Consider the following 16,928-nt stretch of genomic DNA (forward strand, 5'->3'; position numbering starts at 1 on the left):
CACTAATTATTTTAAAGTAGTTGCCCAACGCGACGTCGCGTCGCTTTAGAACTTTTGCCTAGATTTATTGACTATGTTAGTCAAAGTTTTGCGATTTTCGCGCTGCCACGCCCACAAAACAAAAAGCCTGTTTGCGAAACCGCCTCCCTTGTTGTTCGGCAACATCAGCCGCTGACGGCGACAATGCGAAATGGCTTTTAAATTGCGCTTGCCGCATGCTTTAAGGGGGCGTGTCAGCGCCCACATCACATCCAAGTATATTGATTTTAATATGGCCGACTGGGCTCCCTGTCGGTACAATCGGGTCAAAGGTTAATTGGCTAATTGTTCAAACAGGTTGTTTTCGGTTTTGCCTTGTCGAACTTTTGCTATGCGCACCGTTTTTAGCTTTGAGTGTCTTCAAATTGTTTGTAGTTGTAGCTTGTAATAATATGGAGATAAATAAATAAAATTATTATGTCTATTATAAAATTATACTCGAAGTGTATATTTGTGTTTGACTCTTGGATTACATATGCAAATTGGAGTTGCCTTCTGGAACTCTGGAAGACGGGGAAGACACCTCATATCTGCAACAATTCTTAACTTAGATTCACCAAACTTGGAACGTAGGTGGCTGATGACCTCATTCAACAATCTATATCTTTCGAGCTAGATGACATTAATGATTATTCAATTGTCGATATCAGAGTGTTAAGCAACGTTCTTACTTGTTTATATATTCCATTCATTAGTTTGTGTCATAAGTATATTTATCTTTCGTGTGATCCAGTTATCCAAATTGGTCGCTTGCACCGACTTATCACCATCCCTATCATCATTATCATCATCGTCATCATCATTATCCAGCGGCACATGTAGAACCATTTCAATCTGGCTCGAACTTTAATTGATAAGTTAGAAGCTGGCTGCGAAAGGCACTCCTTGAACTACAGCAATTTGAAGGCATCACATTAAATAAATCTGTCAGTGTCTTCAGTTGCACACCCATTCCCAATCGAGATCTGCAGTCGGGTCGCTCGTTGGATCTTGATCTATTGGTCTGTGGGAGACCACCTCTGACCGACAAAAACCAAAAAAAAAAAAACCAAAGGTGAAGCGAAATACTAAAACCAAAACTCATTTGGAGAGGCTGGCGCCCAATTTGTGGAAGGCGCCTTTTAATATAAATCGTTTGCCATTTATCTTGTGTCATTAATTGTAAATATAACTAAGGCAGTTTCTACAAAAGCTCTTTTCCTGGCCACTTTCGACCATAACTCCGCTCTCCGCGTTGCGTGCGCTTTGTGGGCGTGACTGAATGAGCGCCAAATGAGCGCCTCATTAATTTTAAGAAAATGGATTTTCAAATAAAACCCAAAGCCATAATTTACTTTTAAAAATTTGCGCCCAACATGTGCATTTTCATGCGATGAGAGATTCGAGAATTGCACGCACCATTAAGAAAAATTCCACACGATTCGCAAATGATCCGTTCAAAATGCATATAAACCACATATAATTATAATTTGTTACAAAGTCAGGCTATGCAAATTACACTAATTATTTATTATTATTATTAGCACGAATGCGAAAACAATAAAAAATAATAATTACTGCCATTAAATGCATTGGGTCCGCCGCAATATAGTTGAGCACCTATTAATTCATTGTAAACTTAGTTTAATCGCCATGAATTTAATATAATAAGGTGTCAGATACATTATTTCACCTAATTACCATTTATGAGCATTTTTATGGAATACTGTGAGGTCTGAAGTTACACAAGTTCAATAAAACTAGTGACTATGTTTAAGTCGGGCGTTACCGAGTGCGGCATACTCTGTTACCAGTCTAATACTAGCTGATCAGAGGTGGTTAGAGTTTCTTGAGGGGGTGGCAGTGGCTGTTAAATTAAATAATTATAAGTACCTTTTAAATTTTGTGACTCTAGCTCTAAGCAATATATACGATTTCGTGATTTTTTGGGGCGTGGGGCAGGCGTATCCGGAATATATATAGATTTGCCGAGCAAGTTTAGTGACTTTAGTGAGATATTTATGCTAGCCTTCCAGGGGACGTGGCACCTCAATTTGAAAAAAGGGGTACACTGAGTCCATGAAAACATAAGAACCTGAATTCTTATCCAGATTTATTGAAATCATATTATTTATATACCCTTCGATAGCGATAGTGCAAACAGCGATCGATGCTGGTTATTCTTTCGAAAATCTTTGTATTTACAAGATGTATGTACTCATTTTAAAAAATGTTTTCTTAATAATTTTAATTTTTGAGAAGTCAATCTTGAATCTTATTCTTCAGTATCAGAGTATTAAAATTAAATTAATGAAGGATGCCTTTTGTGATAGTATAATACTACCGAGCAGAAATGGAAACCATTTGCGAAACTGCTGCCTGCATTGATAATTAAAAGCAACTTAATGGCATTATGCTATCAGCTTTGAGGATTGACTCTACAAAATTGACTGCTGTGATCGCATTCCAATTGCCAAAGTTGAGCTTTCTCCTTGCGAACACTTTATATAGTTGTGAGTTTGATCACTGTGTTATTTATTGCTGCTGCAAATTAACTTTTCCTCTTGGCTGTCATGGAATCCAATTTGCCAATTGACGCCTAGTCCTAGACTAGACAAAACGGTCAACGACTTTGCTGGGCATTTTGGGCTAAGACTAGCCTGGCTCGGCTCAGATCGGCACAGCTTTAAAGCAGTTAAGAGCTGGCGTCTTGGCGGCGCTCTACCTCATTTCAAATGAATTTATGTGGCGGCAAGAGGCGCCACAAAAGTGCAACTAGCCCGTTGGCTCGTAGGTGCCAAGTCTCTCTCTCTCTCTCTCTCTCTCTCTATCTTCGACTGAGTCTGTTGCTGATTTATGGCCAAAACAGGGTCGAATTCGAATAATGCTATGAAACTGCTTACCTGTGTATTCGCACTACTTGTGTGCCGCTGCCGCTGCCGCTGCCACTGCCACTGCCTCTGCATGTATCTGCATTTGTGCATGTTTATTAAACGACGACTAGCGCCAATCGACCGCCCACGTTGCGGGCTGGCTGGGCACATAAAATGCGCCAAATGCAGTTTAAACTGCAATTCCGTTTGTATTTTGGCTGCCTCTGTTTTGTTATCGCCATACAAATGGCCGCTAAATAGCAAAACTTAAAGCTAAACAACTGAGACGACGCCTACGCTGTCGCCGGCACGTCCGCTGCACTGCAGTATATGTCAGGCCATAAGCACGGCTCCCATCCCTCCCCCCACTCCCACCCGATACTGCTTTCACCATTCCTGCGTTCCCATGCCCCATGCTCACCTGCTGTTGTCAAATTGACGCTGCCTGCTGCACTAATGACGCCCTTGATATGCTCCAAGAGCCCTGAGCTGGCACTCCAGCCAGTTGACGGTTGACGGTTCGGTTCGGTTTACTTCGGTTCGGTTGTTGACTTGGCTGAAAGCCATTTCCCCTCTGATTTGCGCAAATTTGTTTTCAAAGTCGTCGTCGCCGTCTCCGTCGCTTGTAGACATGCCAAAATCAAACGAAACACTTTGACGAACTCTTTTTGGGCTTGCAAACATTTATGCATATATGCTTACAACCTTTGGGTTAGTGTTGCGAGTATTGTGTAATTTATTTTTGTTTGGCCATATTAGTTGATACTTACAACAATATTGAATACTCTGCTATATAACTCACCTGGGTGCTAGTGAGTAATTATTAATTAATAATTAAGTTTCTGATAATGTCAGTCGAATATTAACCCACTTACATTTACAATACAATAATAATGTTATTAATAGTTTTTTTGTACAATTATTTGCCGTAGTTGAGCTTAATGATGAGTTTTAAGAGACTTACATCTCGCTTCTGATACTGATTTAAACTACTACAAAATGTAAAATATCCAGTTAAAATCCAGAGCTGAAAAAAATTAAGTTTATTCCTACATATATTAGAGTGCTCAAGGGAAGATTATTCCAAAATTGAACACTTAACGACAAAAAACCATCGAGTCAAAGATGTCAAGAACCAATTATGTCCAATCTACAAGTTCTACGAAAAGCGTTCCATCTTGCTTATTAATAAGTAGACTGATAGACTTAAAACATAATATATATATATATATATATATATGTATAAAAGAATAGTTTTTTTTATTAGAATATATAATTTTTTTCTCCTGTTCAAGAGATTTTTTTATTTTTATTTCAATACTTTTCGAATCCCGTCGGGATTCGTTTCAAACTCCACAGCTGACTAAACGGACACTGTAAAAATCTCGCTGATGATGAAAAAAAAAATAATATTCGATTTTTTTAAATTTAAATATTAAAATTTGTTGTTGTCTCACAATTCGGTTTTTCTTAATGAAGCGGCTTCTGTGTAGGCGGTAAATTTGTATGTGAGAGCAAACTATAACAAAGTTTTTCTTCTTTCTGTCGATACTAAAAAGTAATATTTTGCTTTCACCTAATTTTGCCAACAAATGTTGATTATTCGGTATGTTTCTATGTAGGCAGAGAATACCTCCAACAAAGTAACTGACGCTGACATGAATATGATATGTACATACATATATATATATATATATATATTTGTGTATGTATATATATATTGTTGTAATAGTTACCCCTGCCTCAGTCAGAGCACCCGCACTCAACTGCTCTACGGGCCAGTAGACAACTTCATTGTCTCTAGGTCTGTTGGCTTCTGTTGGGTGTTTTTAACTAAATGCTCATAAATTTCGCCATTGTGAAACGCCTCTCCCATACACACTTACACACACACACACACACACACACACTCACACCCCAGTCAGCCCACTCTAACAGCAATTAAGTAATTCTCACATCGTTTATGCAAAATACGAGAATTTTCAGGCACTCGAACCCCAAGACAGTGCTCAGTGCTCAGTGCTCGAGTTGTTGTGGGTTCGGTTTGCCACCCAGTTCCAGCTGCTTGCTCGCGTGCAACCTCAACACCCTTTGCTTGTACTCAAGTGGCCCATAAATTGTTGGCCAAGTTTTGCACGGGGCACGCCCACTTTCCGTTGCGCTGCTTTGACAACGGCAATTACCTTGAACTCTTTTATTTTGTCTGGCTTTTTTTTTTTGTTTCAGTGGAAGCCCTCACTTACACACACAATTTGGCATATCAAAAACGAAATTTATCTATATTGTTCTTTGGGTTAGCTGCCGGGCACGAGTCGATCTCTCTTTCCCTCTCTCGCTCTCTCTCTCTCGCTCACTCACTCACTTGAGCTGTCTCCATCTGTCTGTCTGCCGGTTTTGTCAGTTTAATTTTTTGGTTTATTTCACGTTTCAGTTTAAATGACGCCAAATTGCTGGGCCATTAGCTGCTTGCTCTATATGCATATTGCGCCAGTGGAACGATGGCCCCGGGGGGCACACAATCCTTATTTATATATAGTAGTAAATAATTTTTATAGTCAATCGTTTGCATTTTAATATCAATTTCGCATGGTTCGGCTCTTTTCTGGCCCAGTCTGCTCGGCGTCCAATCACTGACTGACGTTTATTTTTTGGCTGCCTTATGAGACCGTAACTCGTAATTCGTAATTGTTGATTGCATTTTTACTGTCAACGTTTAGCACACAACGTGCTTAGCTTTGCCGGAGTCTACCACAAAATGTTTCGACAAAAGGGTTATCGTTAATAACAACAACAACAACAACAACAACGACAGCAATATGAACAACTCAATAAGGGCCCTTGTTAGCAATGTTGCAGTGCAGTCATGGAATGTTAACTGACTGATTGACTCTTTGGCAGCTGATCGATATTTGTTATGGTCGGTATATCGTCGATTATAAACAATTTGCTGGCAGGGCTGTTTATGGTTTCAATCAGCAGCAGTGCAATACTCTAAGCCAATCAGTCAAATGGTTGAATAAATCTAAAGTCATAACTTTATTCGGCTGTCAACGGGGCAAAAATCTATATTGCTTTTGTTAAATGTGGTCGAGTGTTAAGAATTTGTAAGAAAATAAGCAGAAGTAAGTAGTCCATATCACACATATTATATATTTTACTGATCAGGATCAACAGCCGAGTAGATTTAGCCATGTTCGTCAGTCCATCTTTTTATGCAACCCGATTTAAGTTGTGGTCTTGTATAGGTTGGTCAAGTTTACTTAATTTTATCGATAGCTTCCTTAGTTTCGCAAATATTAATACAAATCGATTTCCAATAGCATTTAAGCGACAATTGTAAATATATGTCCATTCAATTTATGTATGTATAATACACCATACAAATCTCATTATGATCGGATAAGGAACACAGGTTTTGTTTAGCGAAAACTTGTTTTGATATTGATACTATGAGCGAGCCTACAAAGTATTAAACAGCTGTCTCGACTAGAGTAGCTCACTTATCGAAATCAAACAAATTTGAACTGTTGATTTACTGATGGCAAGAGAGCTTCAAAAATGATCAGTATGAAAATTATAATTACCCATTAGGTCCTCTCCCTGCATCGAACAGAGTATTATTTGGTTGGCAGACACATTTTTTCTAGTCTGCTTCACGCACATTTATAGCCACGCAAATGAAGTATCATATTATTTAATGTACGTATTTAAATTAATTTATACACTTTAAATTAAGTAATTTACAAAAGAAAGGAACACAAAATCGCTGACACTTTTGGGTCAATTCAATCGATGGCTATTACTGCTTTTCTCGTTCCCGCTCCCGCTCTCGGTCCCTCTGCCGCTCCCGCTCCTTTTCCAGCAGATACATTTGTTGCTGCTGCATAAAGTGTTGCTGCTGCTGTTGTTGCTGCTGCTGCAGGTGTTGCTGATGGTGTTGCAGCAACTGTTGCTGCTGTTGTGGTGTCAGCGCAGCCGCCTCGCCCTGCTGCTGAAGCAACTGTTGCTGATGCTGGACCAGTTGCTGTTGGAACTGCTCACGCAGACGCTGATGCTCCTCGACATCCAGATCGCTGCCATAGTCATCCATGTCGATCACTTCATCCTCGTCATCCTCCTCGATGTCCTCGTCGTCTTCCACATCCGTGGAGCTGTGCTGGGAGCCCTCGTGCTTGGCATCGTCGTCACCATCGCCACTGCCTGCACCACCCCCGCCGCCGGAGGAGCTGCCCTTATTGCTCTTCGTATCGCTGCTGTCGCCGCCCTCTTGTTGCATGCGCTTGTGCTTGGTGCGCCGGTTCTGGAACCAGACTTTGACCTGCCCGGGCGAGAAATACACAACAACTTCAGTTCTCAGTTCAGTTTGGTTAAATGCAGTGCAATGATTGGGGAGCTCAACCCTTTGGCCAAAATACAGGAGGTCGTAAATATATTTAACGAGTCTTTTAATTCTATTTGCCTGCCTGCGCCTGCCGCCCAGCTATGCCAGCAAAGGACCCACCCCTTGCTTGCCCCCTCTTAGCGCTAATAACTTGGTAACTCGCGCCACTTGGCTGGCTAACGACCACCTGACATGCAATCACTTAACGCTCGGCCAAAGGGGTTGCTCCCGCACCCCGGGGTGGTTGGGAGGGTTGGAGTTTGTCCGATTGGGCAAGGCATTTATTGAATTTGATGCGCATTAAGCATGGCCAACGAAAGGGTTAACCCGCCCCTTGTGGGTTACAAATGGGAATGGGATCGTGATCGGGATTGGGGGCTGTTTGCTGCTTACCTGTGTCTCCGTCAGGCTAAGTCCTTGCGCCAGCTGCTTGCGCTCCGCGCCCACCACATAATGATTGCCCTCAAAGGCGTGCTCCAGCTTAAGCAATTGCGTCGGCGAGAAGGCGGTTCGCACCCGCTTCGGCTTGCGGAACGGTTGCAGCAGGAAATCTGCAAGGGTTGAAGATAAATAGATCAGTTAGAGTACATCACATATATTACTTAGTTTATTATGTTCTTTTTTTTAACCTCATTGTGATTTGTATAAGGTGTATAGAAACCTCAAAAACTGAGCACCTCTCTCTTCATACCCAACATATATAGAGAATTATATCTTGGCTGGATTTACGTCTTAACTTTAATGTAGAATACCACACACAAAATGCCGATTTTACTTTTAGTAGCTTTGTTGTTTTTAAACGAGTTGAAATTTCATTATGTCCTTAAGCTTAAAACGACGGGCAATATTTACAGATCTGTAATCATAACATAATCTAGAACATTTTCAAAATGTGTTAGGATCCAATTTCTTCTATTCTGTTTGATATTGTATATAGATGCCCAATGTTCACCTTAAGCTTGCCACTTTAAATCATTTCCTCCTCTTTTATTCTAGAACATTAAATTTAAGAAACTAAATTTGTTGATTTTCAAATTGTAGGTCGATTTTTAATGAAAGTTGCAAGGCATCTAATAAGCCAGGCTACAATACATGTTTACATTTTCTCCCTTTTATAAATAATTCAGTAATTATCACAATGGAGTAAGTACTGGCAATAATATCATAATGAAATAATAATGCTATAAAAGATATAAGATATAAGATATCTTTCGTTCTGCCTGTTATATACTTTTGCACAACCTCATTACATCCATTTCCATTTTTTGTTGGGTTCGGTGTATGAATCTGTGGCAAAGTACAGGTGATTTCTAATTGAGTGAAAGTAACGAACATTTCAATGTTTCAATTAGAGCTGTTGTCAAAACAATGTGACACAAATGTAACATCACAAAAAGAACTGGCAATTATACTACTTAATCACGTTATTTTATTTGCATTTATTTATGCCATTAAGTTAATAATCTTTCGCTGCTTATATGGCTATCACAATAAGGTTAGCTCGAAATTTGAGCGCTTTTCCAAGCATGACACAGCTCGTTTTTTGTGTTTTCATCAGGTGTTGAAAATACAGTAAACATGGCCGCCGAAGCGGCTGGAGCATGCAACATGACCGGCACCAAATTGGCGCTATAATTTGTTAATTACTTTGGCGAGCAACCCGCCAAGCGTACAAGGGCTTTGCCTTCATTCGTGTTGCTATTGGTGTGATGGTGGTGCTCTTTGTGATGGTGGTGTGGTGGTGTTGGTGGTGCTGGCATTGCCAATTAGGCGACATGGTCCTCAATTTGCTGCTTATGATTTCCGCGAATGCGGCGAGCGAGTCTGAAAGATGCCGCACATTCAGACCTGGCAAACTCATTACAAAACAATAAACAAATTTCCAGACATGGGGCCTACACACACACACACACACGCACACACACACAGATACACACAAACACACTCAAAGGGGAAAAAACAAAGGCCAATGGATCGTGCCGCTTCTGCTGTCGGCGTCGGCGCTGTGTCTGGCATCGTCTCGGCATCGCTGATAAGCGAAACAATTGCGCAGAAGCCGCCAGAGCTGCAGCCTGAGCCAGAGCTGGAGCCTGTGGCTGTGCCTGTGCCTGTACCTGTGCCTGGATGTGGGCCTGGTTCTGTCCTCGCTGGAACGCCAAGTTGAACACTTTAGCGCGCCTAAATGTCGACAAAAGCCGCCAACGACGCCTTCTCCTCCTTTACCTCGTCGATGCCTCCTCCGTAGATGCCAACGTGGCCCATTGTTCAAGCTTGGGGGCCCATTGCACAACGTGATATTTTGACGTTTATCACGATTTGTGGAATAAGCCAGTGGCTCTGCCTTGAACTGAGCTGCGTGCAGTTAGCAAATTTTCAATTGAGCCACAATTTGAATATTGATATGGTTATGGATATGGATATAAGCGTGGAGTGTGGAGCGTGGAGCAGCGCAAGCTACTGTTCAAGATTCAGCTGAGATTTGCAATAATACAGCAGGCAAAGCCAGGCCATTCCATAATTATAATGATTAAGTAAGAAATGTGAGCTGAATGGTAATCCTTTCGAGTCACCTGCAGGAAACTCTATTCGCACATTGTCACATTACAAAATCAATATTGACATTGCGAATTGGCAGAGGGCAACTGTTGCTGCAAGGATAACACAGCGTACAGGATATTTAGCTCAGAAAAACAGAAAGAGCAGCTAAGCCTCGCACAATACAAACAAAAATAAACAGGAGAAAAGACAGAGCATTAGCTGCCCCTTATCTCAGGCCTCTAGCTTGCAACGGCAGCAACAGCAGCAACAGCAGTGGCAGCTACTGAATTCTCTTGTTGTGTCGCGTTGGGTTTTTGCTATCTTGTTAGCTAAAAAAAACAGTATGTAACAAAAACGAAAGAGAACGAGAACTTGTCAATTTGACACTTCATAAATGCAGGCTGTGTATCTTGTATCTGACAGATGCAGGCGACTCGATGCCTCGTGTGTGCCTCGAACTTGACAAACAACGAACTTGCCACAAACAGTTTGCCGTGATCCACTTTTCTTTTCTTTTTTTTTGTTGTATGCTACCGCCTGCTCTGCTGACATTTGTTACATTTGACAGCTAACAACGCCGGCAACAACAAGATGCAACTGCAACTGCAGCAGCAGCAGCAGCAGCAGCAAACGCAACTTATAATTGATAGTTGTGCGCCGCACAATAGCCACTTAATTATTTTTTCATAGACTGTCTCCAACGTCATCGAGCGTTTCTCTCAATGAACTGCGCGGGTTGCTTTTTTTCTCTCTGTTTTTTTTTTTATGGCTCACAAAGAAACCGCCGTGCGAAAATACGCGCAATTGACAATTAATTGATGTGTCCGCTCTGCGCTTGCTGCTGCTTCTTCCTCTTCTTCTGTTTCTGCTTCATGTTAGTGTTGTTGTTGTTGCTGCTGCTGCTGCTCACACCCTTGTCAGCTGTCATTTATATACACACACATATATGCTTCGTCTGTTTCATATGATTGAAGTGCTGCTGCTGCCTCAGTTGCCACATTTTGCAGCTCCCTTCGATCTCTGATCGATCGTGGCTTGTGTGTTGTTGTTGCTTTTTTTTTTTTTGCCCGCCTTATTATTTATCACTTATGTACAATTGTAGCTATGTTTTTTATGCCATTTTGTTTGTTGTTTTTTTTTTCGTATTTGGTTTCGGTTTAAGTTTTATGCTCTCATGATTTTTTCATTAATTTATTGGCATTCGCAACAGGAATTGCAATTACCACGCGGGACATTGACACCAAAGACTAAATCAGAAATTGAAATCGCAAAGGCAATCAAATATACTGTCAGTTAGGGATATGTTTTTGTTTTTTTTTTTTCGTTACAGTAGTGGCAATAAAGCGAAATTGTCATCAATGGATAGTTGATTATACACATGAGAATAGTTTTGATTTCGAAGGGTGCCGACGGTTTCTTACTTGCACTTGATATTGTTACATTTGTTATACGAAAAGTTGTACACGATTTTTGTAAATATTTAATTGTTAGCCCAGTTGAAGGGGTAAATAGTCTGACGACATATAATGTGTGCCTCTCTTTTAATCCAGTATAAACTGTATTTTCATTTCAACAATACGTATTTATTAGCTCTCGTTTTCTCCCTTATCATTCAATCCTTTAACTGGAATGCAACTTGCAGCTTGCTTTCAATTCGAACCTGTTGTAACAGCTCTAATTAAGCTGTCATCATCAACATTATCATCATAATCTTTAGCTGCCCACACCTTACCTTAGCCCTGCCACAGTATTACAGTCGTTGAGGAGCACTTACAATTAATGAAATCGTTATGCGAAACATTGACATTTCCATTTTCACGTTCATAAATCAAGCGAAAATTACAGCACTTAACTAACGATACCAAAACACACTAAAAAAAAAAAAGAAAAGAAAAAAAACAACGCCTGCCTTTTTATAATGGAACATCTCATACAACATAATTAAGGCGTAACAAAGTTCGTTCGAAAGCAGGTGAAAGGCGTGTGTGAGTGTGCCGAAAATAATTTAACCAAAAATACAAAAGAAAAAACGGGGGAAAAAATACAAAAATTCTTAACCTCATGTTAAGTACATGTAAAAAAATGGCGTGGCATGAAAATTAAAATTGTAATTATGAGAGCAGAGCGAAAAAAAATGAGAAGTCTGCATAAAAAAGGTTAAATAATAATAAATGACAATGTTGGAAGGCGCAGACGGTTTGGGATCACTCTGCATGTAGACGACCGAACGAGTGGATGAGTGGATGAGGGGCAGAAGAGTGTCGAGAAATGGTAACTGGTAAATGGTAAATGGGAATTGGAATTGGTCTGGCGTTGGGCGGCATTTCACTTTTGTGTGTGTATGTGTGTGTTTTTGTTTGCTTGGATGCTCCAAAACCTCAATTAAAAACGCATTAACATTTCACTCGTTGCACTTTTTTCTTGCCACAGTACATGTGTGTGTGTGTGTGTGTGTGTTCTACATACACCGTAGGGGCTCTGCTCAGCGAGTGGCGCCGTCGCTGTCAAGCGCCATTAATTGGTAATTTTGAGTCTACTCATACACACACACTCACGCACATACACACACACACACACACACACACATACACTAGCACACACCCATCACACATACGTACACACACACGCACACTGGGCATTTAGGTACGCTGCTTGACCTAACGATGTGTGTAATGTTATTTAAACAATTTAATTAAAATGTAATTTGTTTGAGTATTACTTATGAAAAAGGGCTCGGTTTGGTTTGCTCTGTTTGCCACACAACGCCCCTCACCTCTCCCTCCCACTTCACCCGAAGTGCTCCCTCAACTCCTCCCTAGCTTCGGCTATTCGAAATGGTTATTGCCTTCTGCAATGGCTGCTGCTGCTGCTGCTGCTACTGCTGCTGCTGCTGCTGCTGCTGCTGTTGCTGCTGCTGCTGATGATGATGTTGATGATGATGATAAGGCTGATGGACGTCTAATTTACTTATAATAAATGTTTGCAATTTGCTTATTTAACTTTAATTATAAGGTGCAGCCACAACAAAAACAACAACAATAACAACAATGAGAACAGTTTCTGGTTTTAACTGAGTAATTGCTTGGTTCTAAGCTGTTATGGAAAGAGTGCTAGAGGATTATTTATTCTCTGTTAGTTCTGAACCTAATGCATGTAAATTCTTGTATCTCAAGTGTATATAATTTCATACTGTTGTTGATTGTTTTAGCATATATTAAAAAACTTTAATAAAAAAAAGACAAGTCAAAATTACTTATCTAAACTTTTTATTTTGTAAATTTATTAACACAATTCAACAAGTCGGGTTAAATAAAGATTTAATACTTACTCTAAAATATTCAGTTAGAATTTCGAGCTATGGGAGAACCTTATGAAGGTGAGGAGTTGTGATATTTTTAACGCAATGGAGATAAGGTATATATATTCTTTATCAGCATCAGTAGCCGAGTTGATACAGAATTGGTCATTTGTTTCTCAATTTTTTGTGAAAGTTTTTCCCTCAGTCATTTTGTTGAAGCTTTGCATATATTCATCTTTTTGCTACAGGTAGCAATGTTGTCATCTGTCATATGTTGAACCCAACTGGATCGGTTCTTTATAACACATAGCTTACATAGCGATTGATCGAAAAATAAGTTTTTATATAAAAAAAAAACAGTCTTCTCTAATAAGTTATCCCAAACAAACTTACCCAATATGCGAATTATTATGTTCCACATATTTGGAGCAAAATTCATGGAGATCAAGCTATGACATCATATAGTTCCCATAGGAACGATCTGTCGTAAGATGAGTTCTTGTCTTATATACTATGTGTGTTTTTGTTTACCTTTCGATAAGTATTTAACTCTCAGTCAAATGGAGTTCTATATAAATTAAATAATTAACTTGATATTGAGAATATCCTCATTTCAATAACAAATTAAGAATTTTGTGGGGATCGCTTTCACGTGAGCTAGAATGATTGATAGGGAATACTCACTGCCTGGAAAACGTGGAAATATGCGTCCGTGACGACTGAGTAGCCAGGGATACAGCGTATAGCTATCACGAATTAGATGGGGTGCAGTCACAAATGGATGATGCCCATGGGGCGGAGGATGTCCCGGATGGGGGCCGCCCGGAAAAATGGCCAGTGGATGTCCGGGCACAAGATGCGGCAACGGCGGCGGACCATGATGTGGCCCCGTTGGCACGGGCGGATGCTGAGGATGTTGTTGCTGCTGCTGTTGCTGCTGTTGTTGTTGCTGTTGCTGCTGTTGCTGCTGCTGATGATGATGGTGCGCCAAAGCGGCGGCCATTTGAAACTGTGCGGCGAGGAATGGCGGAGGCGCCGCTGCTGTGGGTCGCATTGGCGACGGATTGCCCGGCCCCGTACCAGTGGGTGAGACGCTGTCCGCGCTGCGTGCTGAAGCCCCAAGTAAAGCTAGATTCTGTGGTGCCGGTAATGGTAGCGGCCGTATAAGTCCGGGCAGCGCAATGGGTGCACAAGGCGCCACTGGACCAGCGCCGGATGGCGTTGGCGATGGGGAACGGCTAGCCGACGGCGGTGGACTGCGTGAACGATCATCCAGGGAGACGCGTCGCCTGCAATAGATGAAGCCACGCGGCGTTCGCCGCTCGCTAGTGGGTGATGTGGGTGCAGCCAGCTGTACCGGACTCTCGCCACGCGCTGGCGATGCAATGACGCTGACACGTTGCGTCGGAGGAGGTGGCGGCGGCGGCGGTGGCTTCGCAGGCTGGCTGGACTCGGCGCCGACAATCGAGTCAATGCTGAAGGCCAGCTTTGGCTTACTGCTGCCGGAGGAATTGGTTGCCGCTGACGTTGCTGGGGCGCTGGACGCTGTTGTGGAGCTGACGGACACCACAAAAGGATTCATCGGCGCCATCGGCAGCATGTTGAACGTTTGACGGCCGCACGTGACCATTTGGCAAACAAGTCAAGAGTCGGCTAATTGAAAATACCGCACAACAGGGACAATAGTCGATGATGGGTGCAGTCAGTGGGATTGATTATCACACACACAGTCACAGTCACAGACACAAACACAAGAAGAAAGCAGAAGCACTCACGGAAGCACATAAATAATTGAAGTAAGAGTCAAGTTGAATGCATCAGCGATTGGCATCCGTTGTGGACATTGATAAACTGGAGCGCGTATTCGATGGCGCTGCTGCTGCTGTTGCTGCTGAAGCGTTGCCGTCGCACTTCGCTTAACAATTGACGGACACGTCCGTCGATTGCGGTCGTCGCGTTGATGATGAGCACTGTCAACGCCATTAGCATTATGCGAGCGTCTAAAGGCGTCTAATAGCCAGCTCTGCTGCCAGTTGCTGCTGCTGTTGCTGTTGCTGCTGCTGTTGCTGTTGGGGCGGCGGAGGGGCGTCGGTTCGAGAGTATCGAGTTTTTTGAGCAACGTGATTTTGCGGTCGCGTGGCGGCTGCCGCTAAACGCGCGCGCGATTGTGTCTGGGCACAAAAATCACAAAAGCAAACTGCCAGTCGCTTCATTTTTATTTTTTTTATTCTCTTTTTCGGCTGCCTGGCATTCCAACGGAGCTTCGTAGCTGTTGTGTGCCAGTTGTCGTCTCGCTTGCCCCCATGGCGAGTGGCGCATGCGCCAAAGCAGCGCAGATAAATGTGCCTCTTCACAAAACCTGCTCCCCAACCACTCGTTTCTGTATGTGTGTGTGTGTGTGACCACTCGTCCGTCTGGTCCACGTTTGACGCGCTCTCTCTCTCTCTCTCTCGCTCGCTCTCTACTTATTTTCAGCTGGCTTTGCTCTCTCGCTCCGCGGGGCAGCGTTTGGCCATTTTTCGCACCAGTTTATGACAGCGAAACAAACAATTTGCGCTAAACAAAACAGCATCATTAAAGCGTTTGTGGTTTTAGTGCCTAACTTGCTGCTGGCAGAGAGCACCACTGTGTGCTGGTGCCGGTGCTGGTGGTGGTGGTGGTAGTGGTGTGAGGCGCTATTGGAAAGTGGGCAGGCGGTCAGCTACAGTGGGCACCCAGTAATTGTTGTCCGATAGACGATGTAAAATTGAGTGGAAGTAGGCTTGAGAATAAAATGTATTCTTCGATTGGGAATGATGCTTACAAATGATTTTACATTTCAATTAATTAATATAATAATAAACTAAATAATATATAAATTATTCATATACTTCTAATATTCTAATTGTTTCAGCTAAGTACCCAATATCTCATATCAAATTTTTATTATAATGCTTTGGCTAAACATCAAATTTCTAAATATGTAATAAGAATATAATATCAGTTTGTATATATATTATATATATTGCTGTACAATTATTGATTTCAAGACAAACGTACAACACAAAAGTAAGAGCGTCTATCTTGGCCTAGTCGAAGATGACATATTTGTAGACCTTGTATTAGATTTAGATGTAGATATTATTATAAACAAACTGGGAACTGAATATTCCATGGAGTTTCTGTTATTTTTTAAATTTCATTTATATATTTATTTATTTTATTTTTTGTATATATATCGAAAAATTGCTGTATTTTTGTAAATTACTCGTACCACTGTTTTTACATTTCTGCGACGGCGTCAACATCATTGCTTATTTTCATAGACGCCCCGTAGTTAAAGTGGCTCCCTCCTTCGCTCTGCGCATCCCTTTTTGTGCCTCCTCCTCCCCCTGCTCTTCCTTGGTGGACAAAGTGATGCACGAAGTGCATCGTCATCGGTCATCGAATCTTCATCATGTTGTTGGCGGCCCAAAGAGCCGGCCACATAAAAATGGGCGGGACCTCGTTGTCTGCACCTTCAATAAAGAGCAACTGCATTTGCACACATACATATTAACACACACACGGTCAAACACACAGCTTAGCAGCCTCCTTGGCTGTGAGAGTTGTGAAAATAAACACCTCGTTAAAGCTGCAGAGGAGGCATAAAACATGCAGCGCCAACATCGACATCGTCATCATTGGCATTGGCATACATAGGTAAATATATGTATGTGCATACAACATCTATATGTGGATATGTGGATATAGGGAGCAGTCGTCCAGCTCAAGTTGGTGGTTCAGGCTGCTTCTGCTGCTGCTCCTCTCTGCCTCTCTCTCTCTATCTCTCTCTCTCTCT

At 41.7% G+C, this 16,928-nt stretch overlaps 1 protein-coding gene and 1 long non-coding RNA gene across 2 annotated transcripts; both read right to left on the minus strand.

Moving 5' to 3' along the window:
* Nucleotides 1–500: 500 nt before the first annotated feature.
* Nucleotides 501–3,548, minus strand: LOC116805850. The gene is made up of 3 exons (XR_004365424.1): nucleotides 3,313–3,548; nucleotides 711–1,058; nucleotides 501–651 (listed from the first exon to the last, which is right to left on the minus strand). It is a non-coding gene; the product is annotated as an uncharacterized LOC116805850 (long non-coding RNA).
* A 3,054-nt stretch (nucleotides 3,549–6,602) lies between these two features.
* LOC6568387 (homeotic protein empty spiracles) lies at nucleotides 6,603–15,234 on the minus strand. The gene is made up of 3 exons (XM_001994706.2): nucleotides 13,793–15,234; nucleotides 7,666–7,823; nucleotides 6,603–7,209 (listed from the first exon to the last, which is right to left on the minus strand). Exons 1-3 carry the CDS (start codon nucleotides 14,736–14,738, stop codon nucleotides 6,691–6,693), a joined length of 1,623 nt encoding a protein of 540 aa, XP_001994742.1. The 5' UTR covers nucleotides 14,739–15,234; the 3' UTR covers nucleotides 6,603–6,690.
* Nucleotides 15,235–16,928: the final 1,694 nt, after the last annotated feature.

Source organism: Drosophila grimshawi, unplaced genomic scaffold, assembly GCF_018153295.1.
Source record: "Drosophila grimshawi isolate 15287-2541.00 unplaced genomic scaffold, ASM1815329v1 contig_311, whole genome shotgun sequence".
NCBI lineage: Eukaryota > Metazoa > Arthropoda > Insecta > Diptera > Drosophilidae > Drosophila > Drosophila grimshawi.

Excerpts from the sequence above, each read along its gene's own strand:
- LOC6568387 (XM_001994706.2), bottom strand. The coding sequence starts at position 14,738 with ATGGTCACGTGCGGCCGTCAAACGTTCAACATGCTGCCGATGGCGCCG. Across the intron at positions 7,824-13,792 it reads ATTTCCACGTTTTCCAGGCA|ATTTCCTGCTGCAACCGTTC; the intron begins GTGAGTATTCCC and ends CAACCCTTGCAG. Across the intron at positions 7,210-7,665 it reads TTAGCCTGACGGAGACACAG|GTCAAAGTCTGGTTCCAGAA; the intron begins GTAAGCAGCAAA and ends TCGCCCGGGCAG.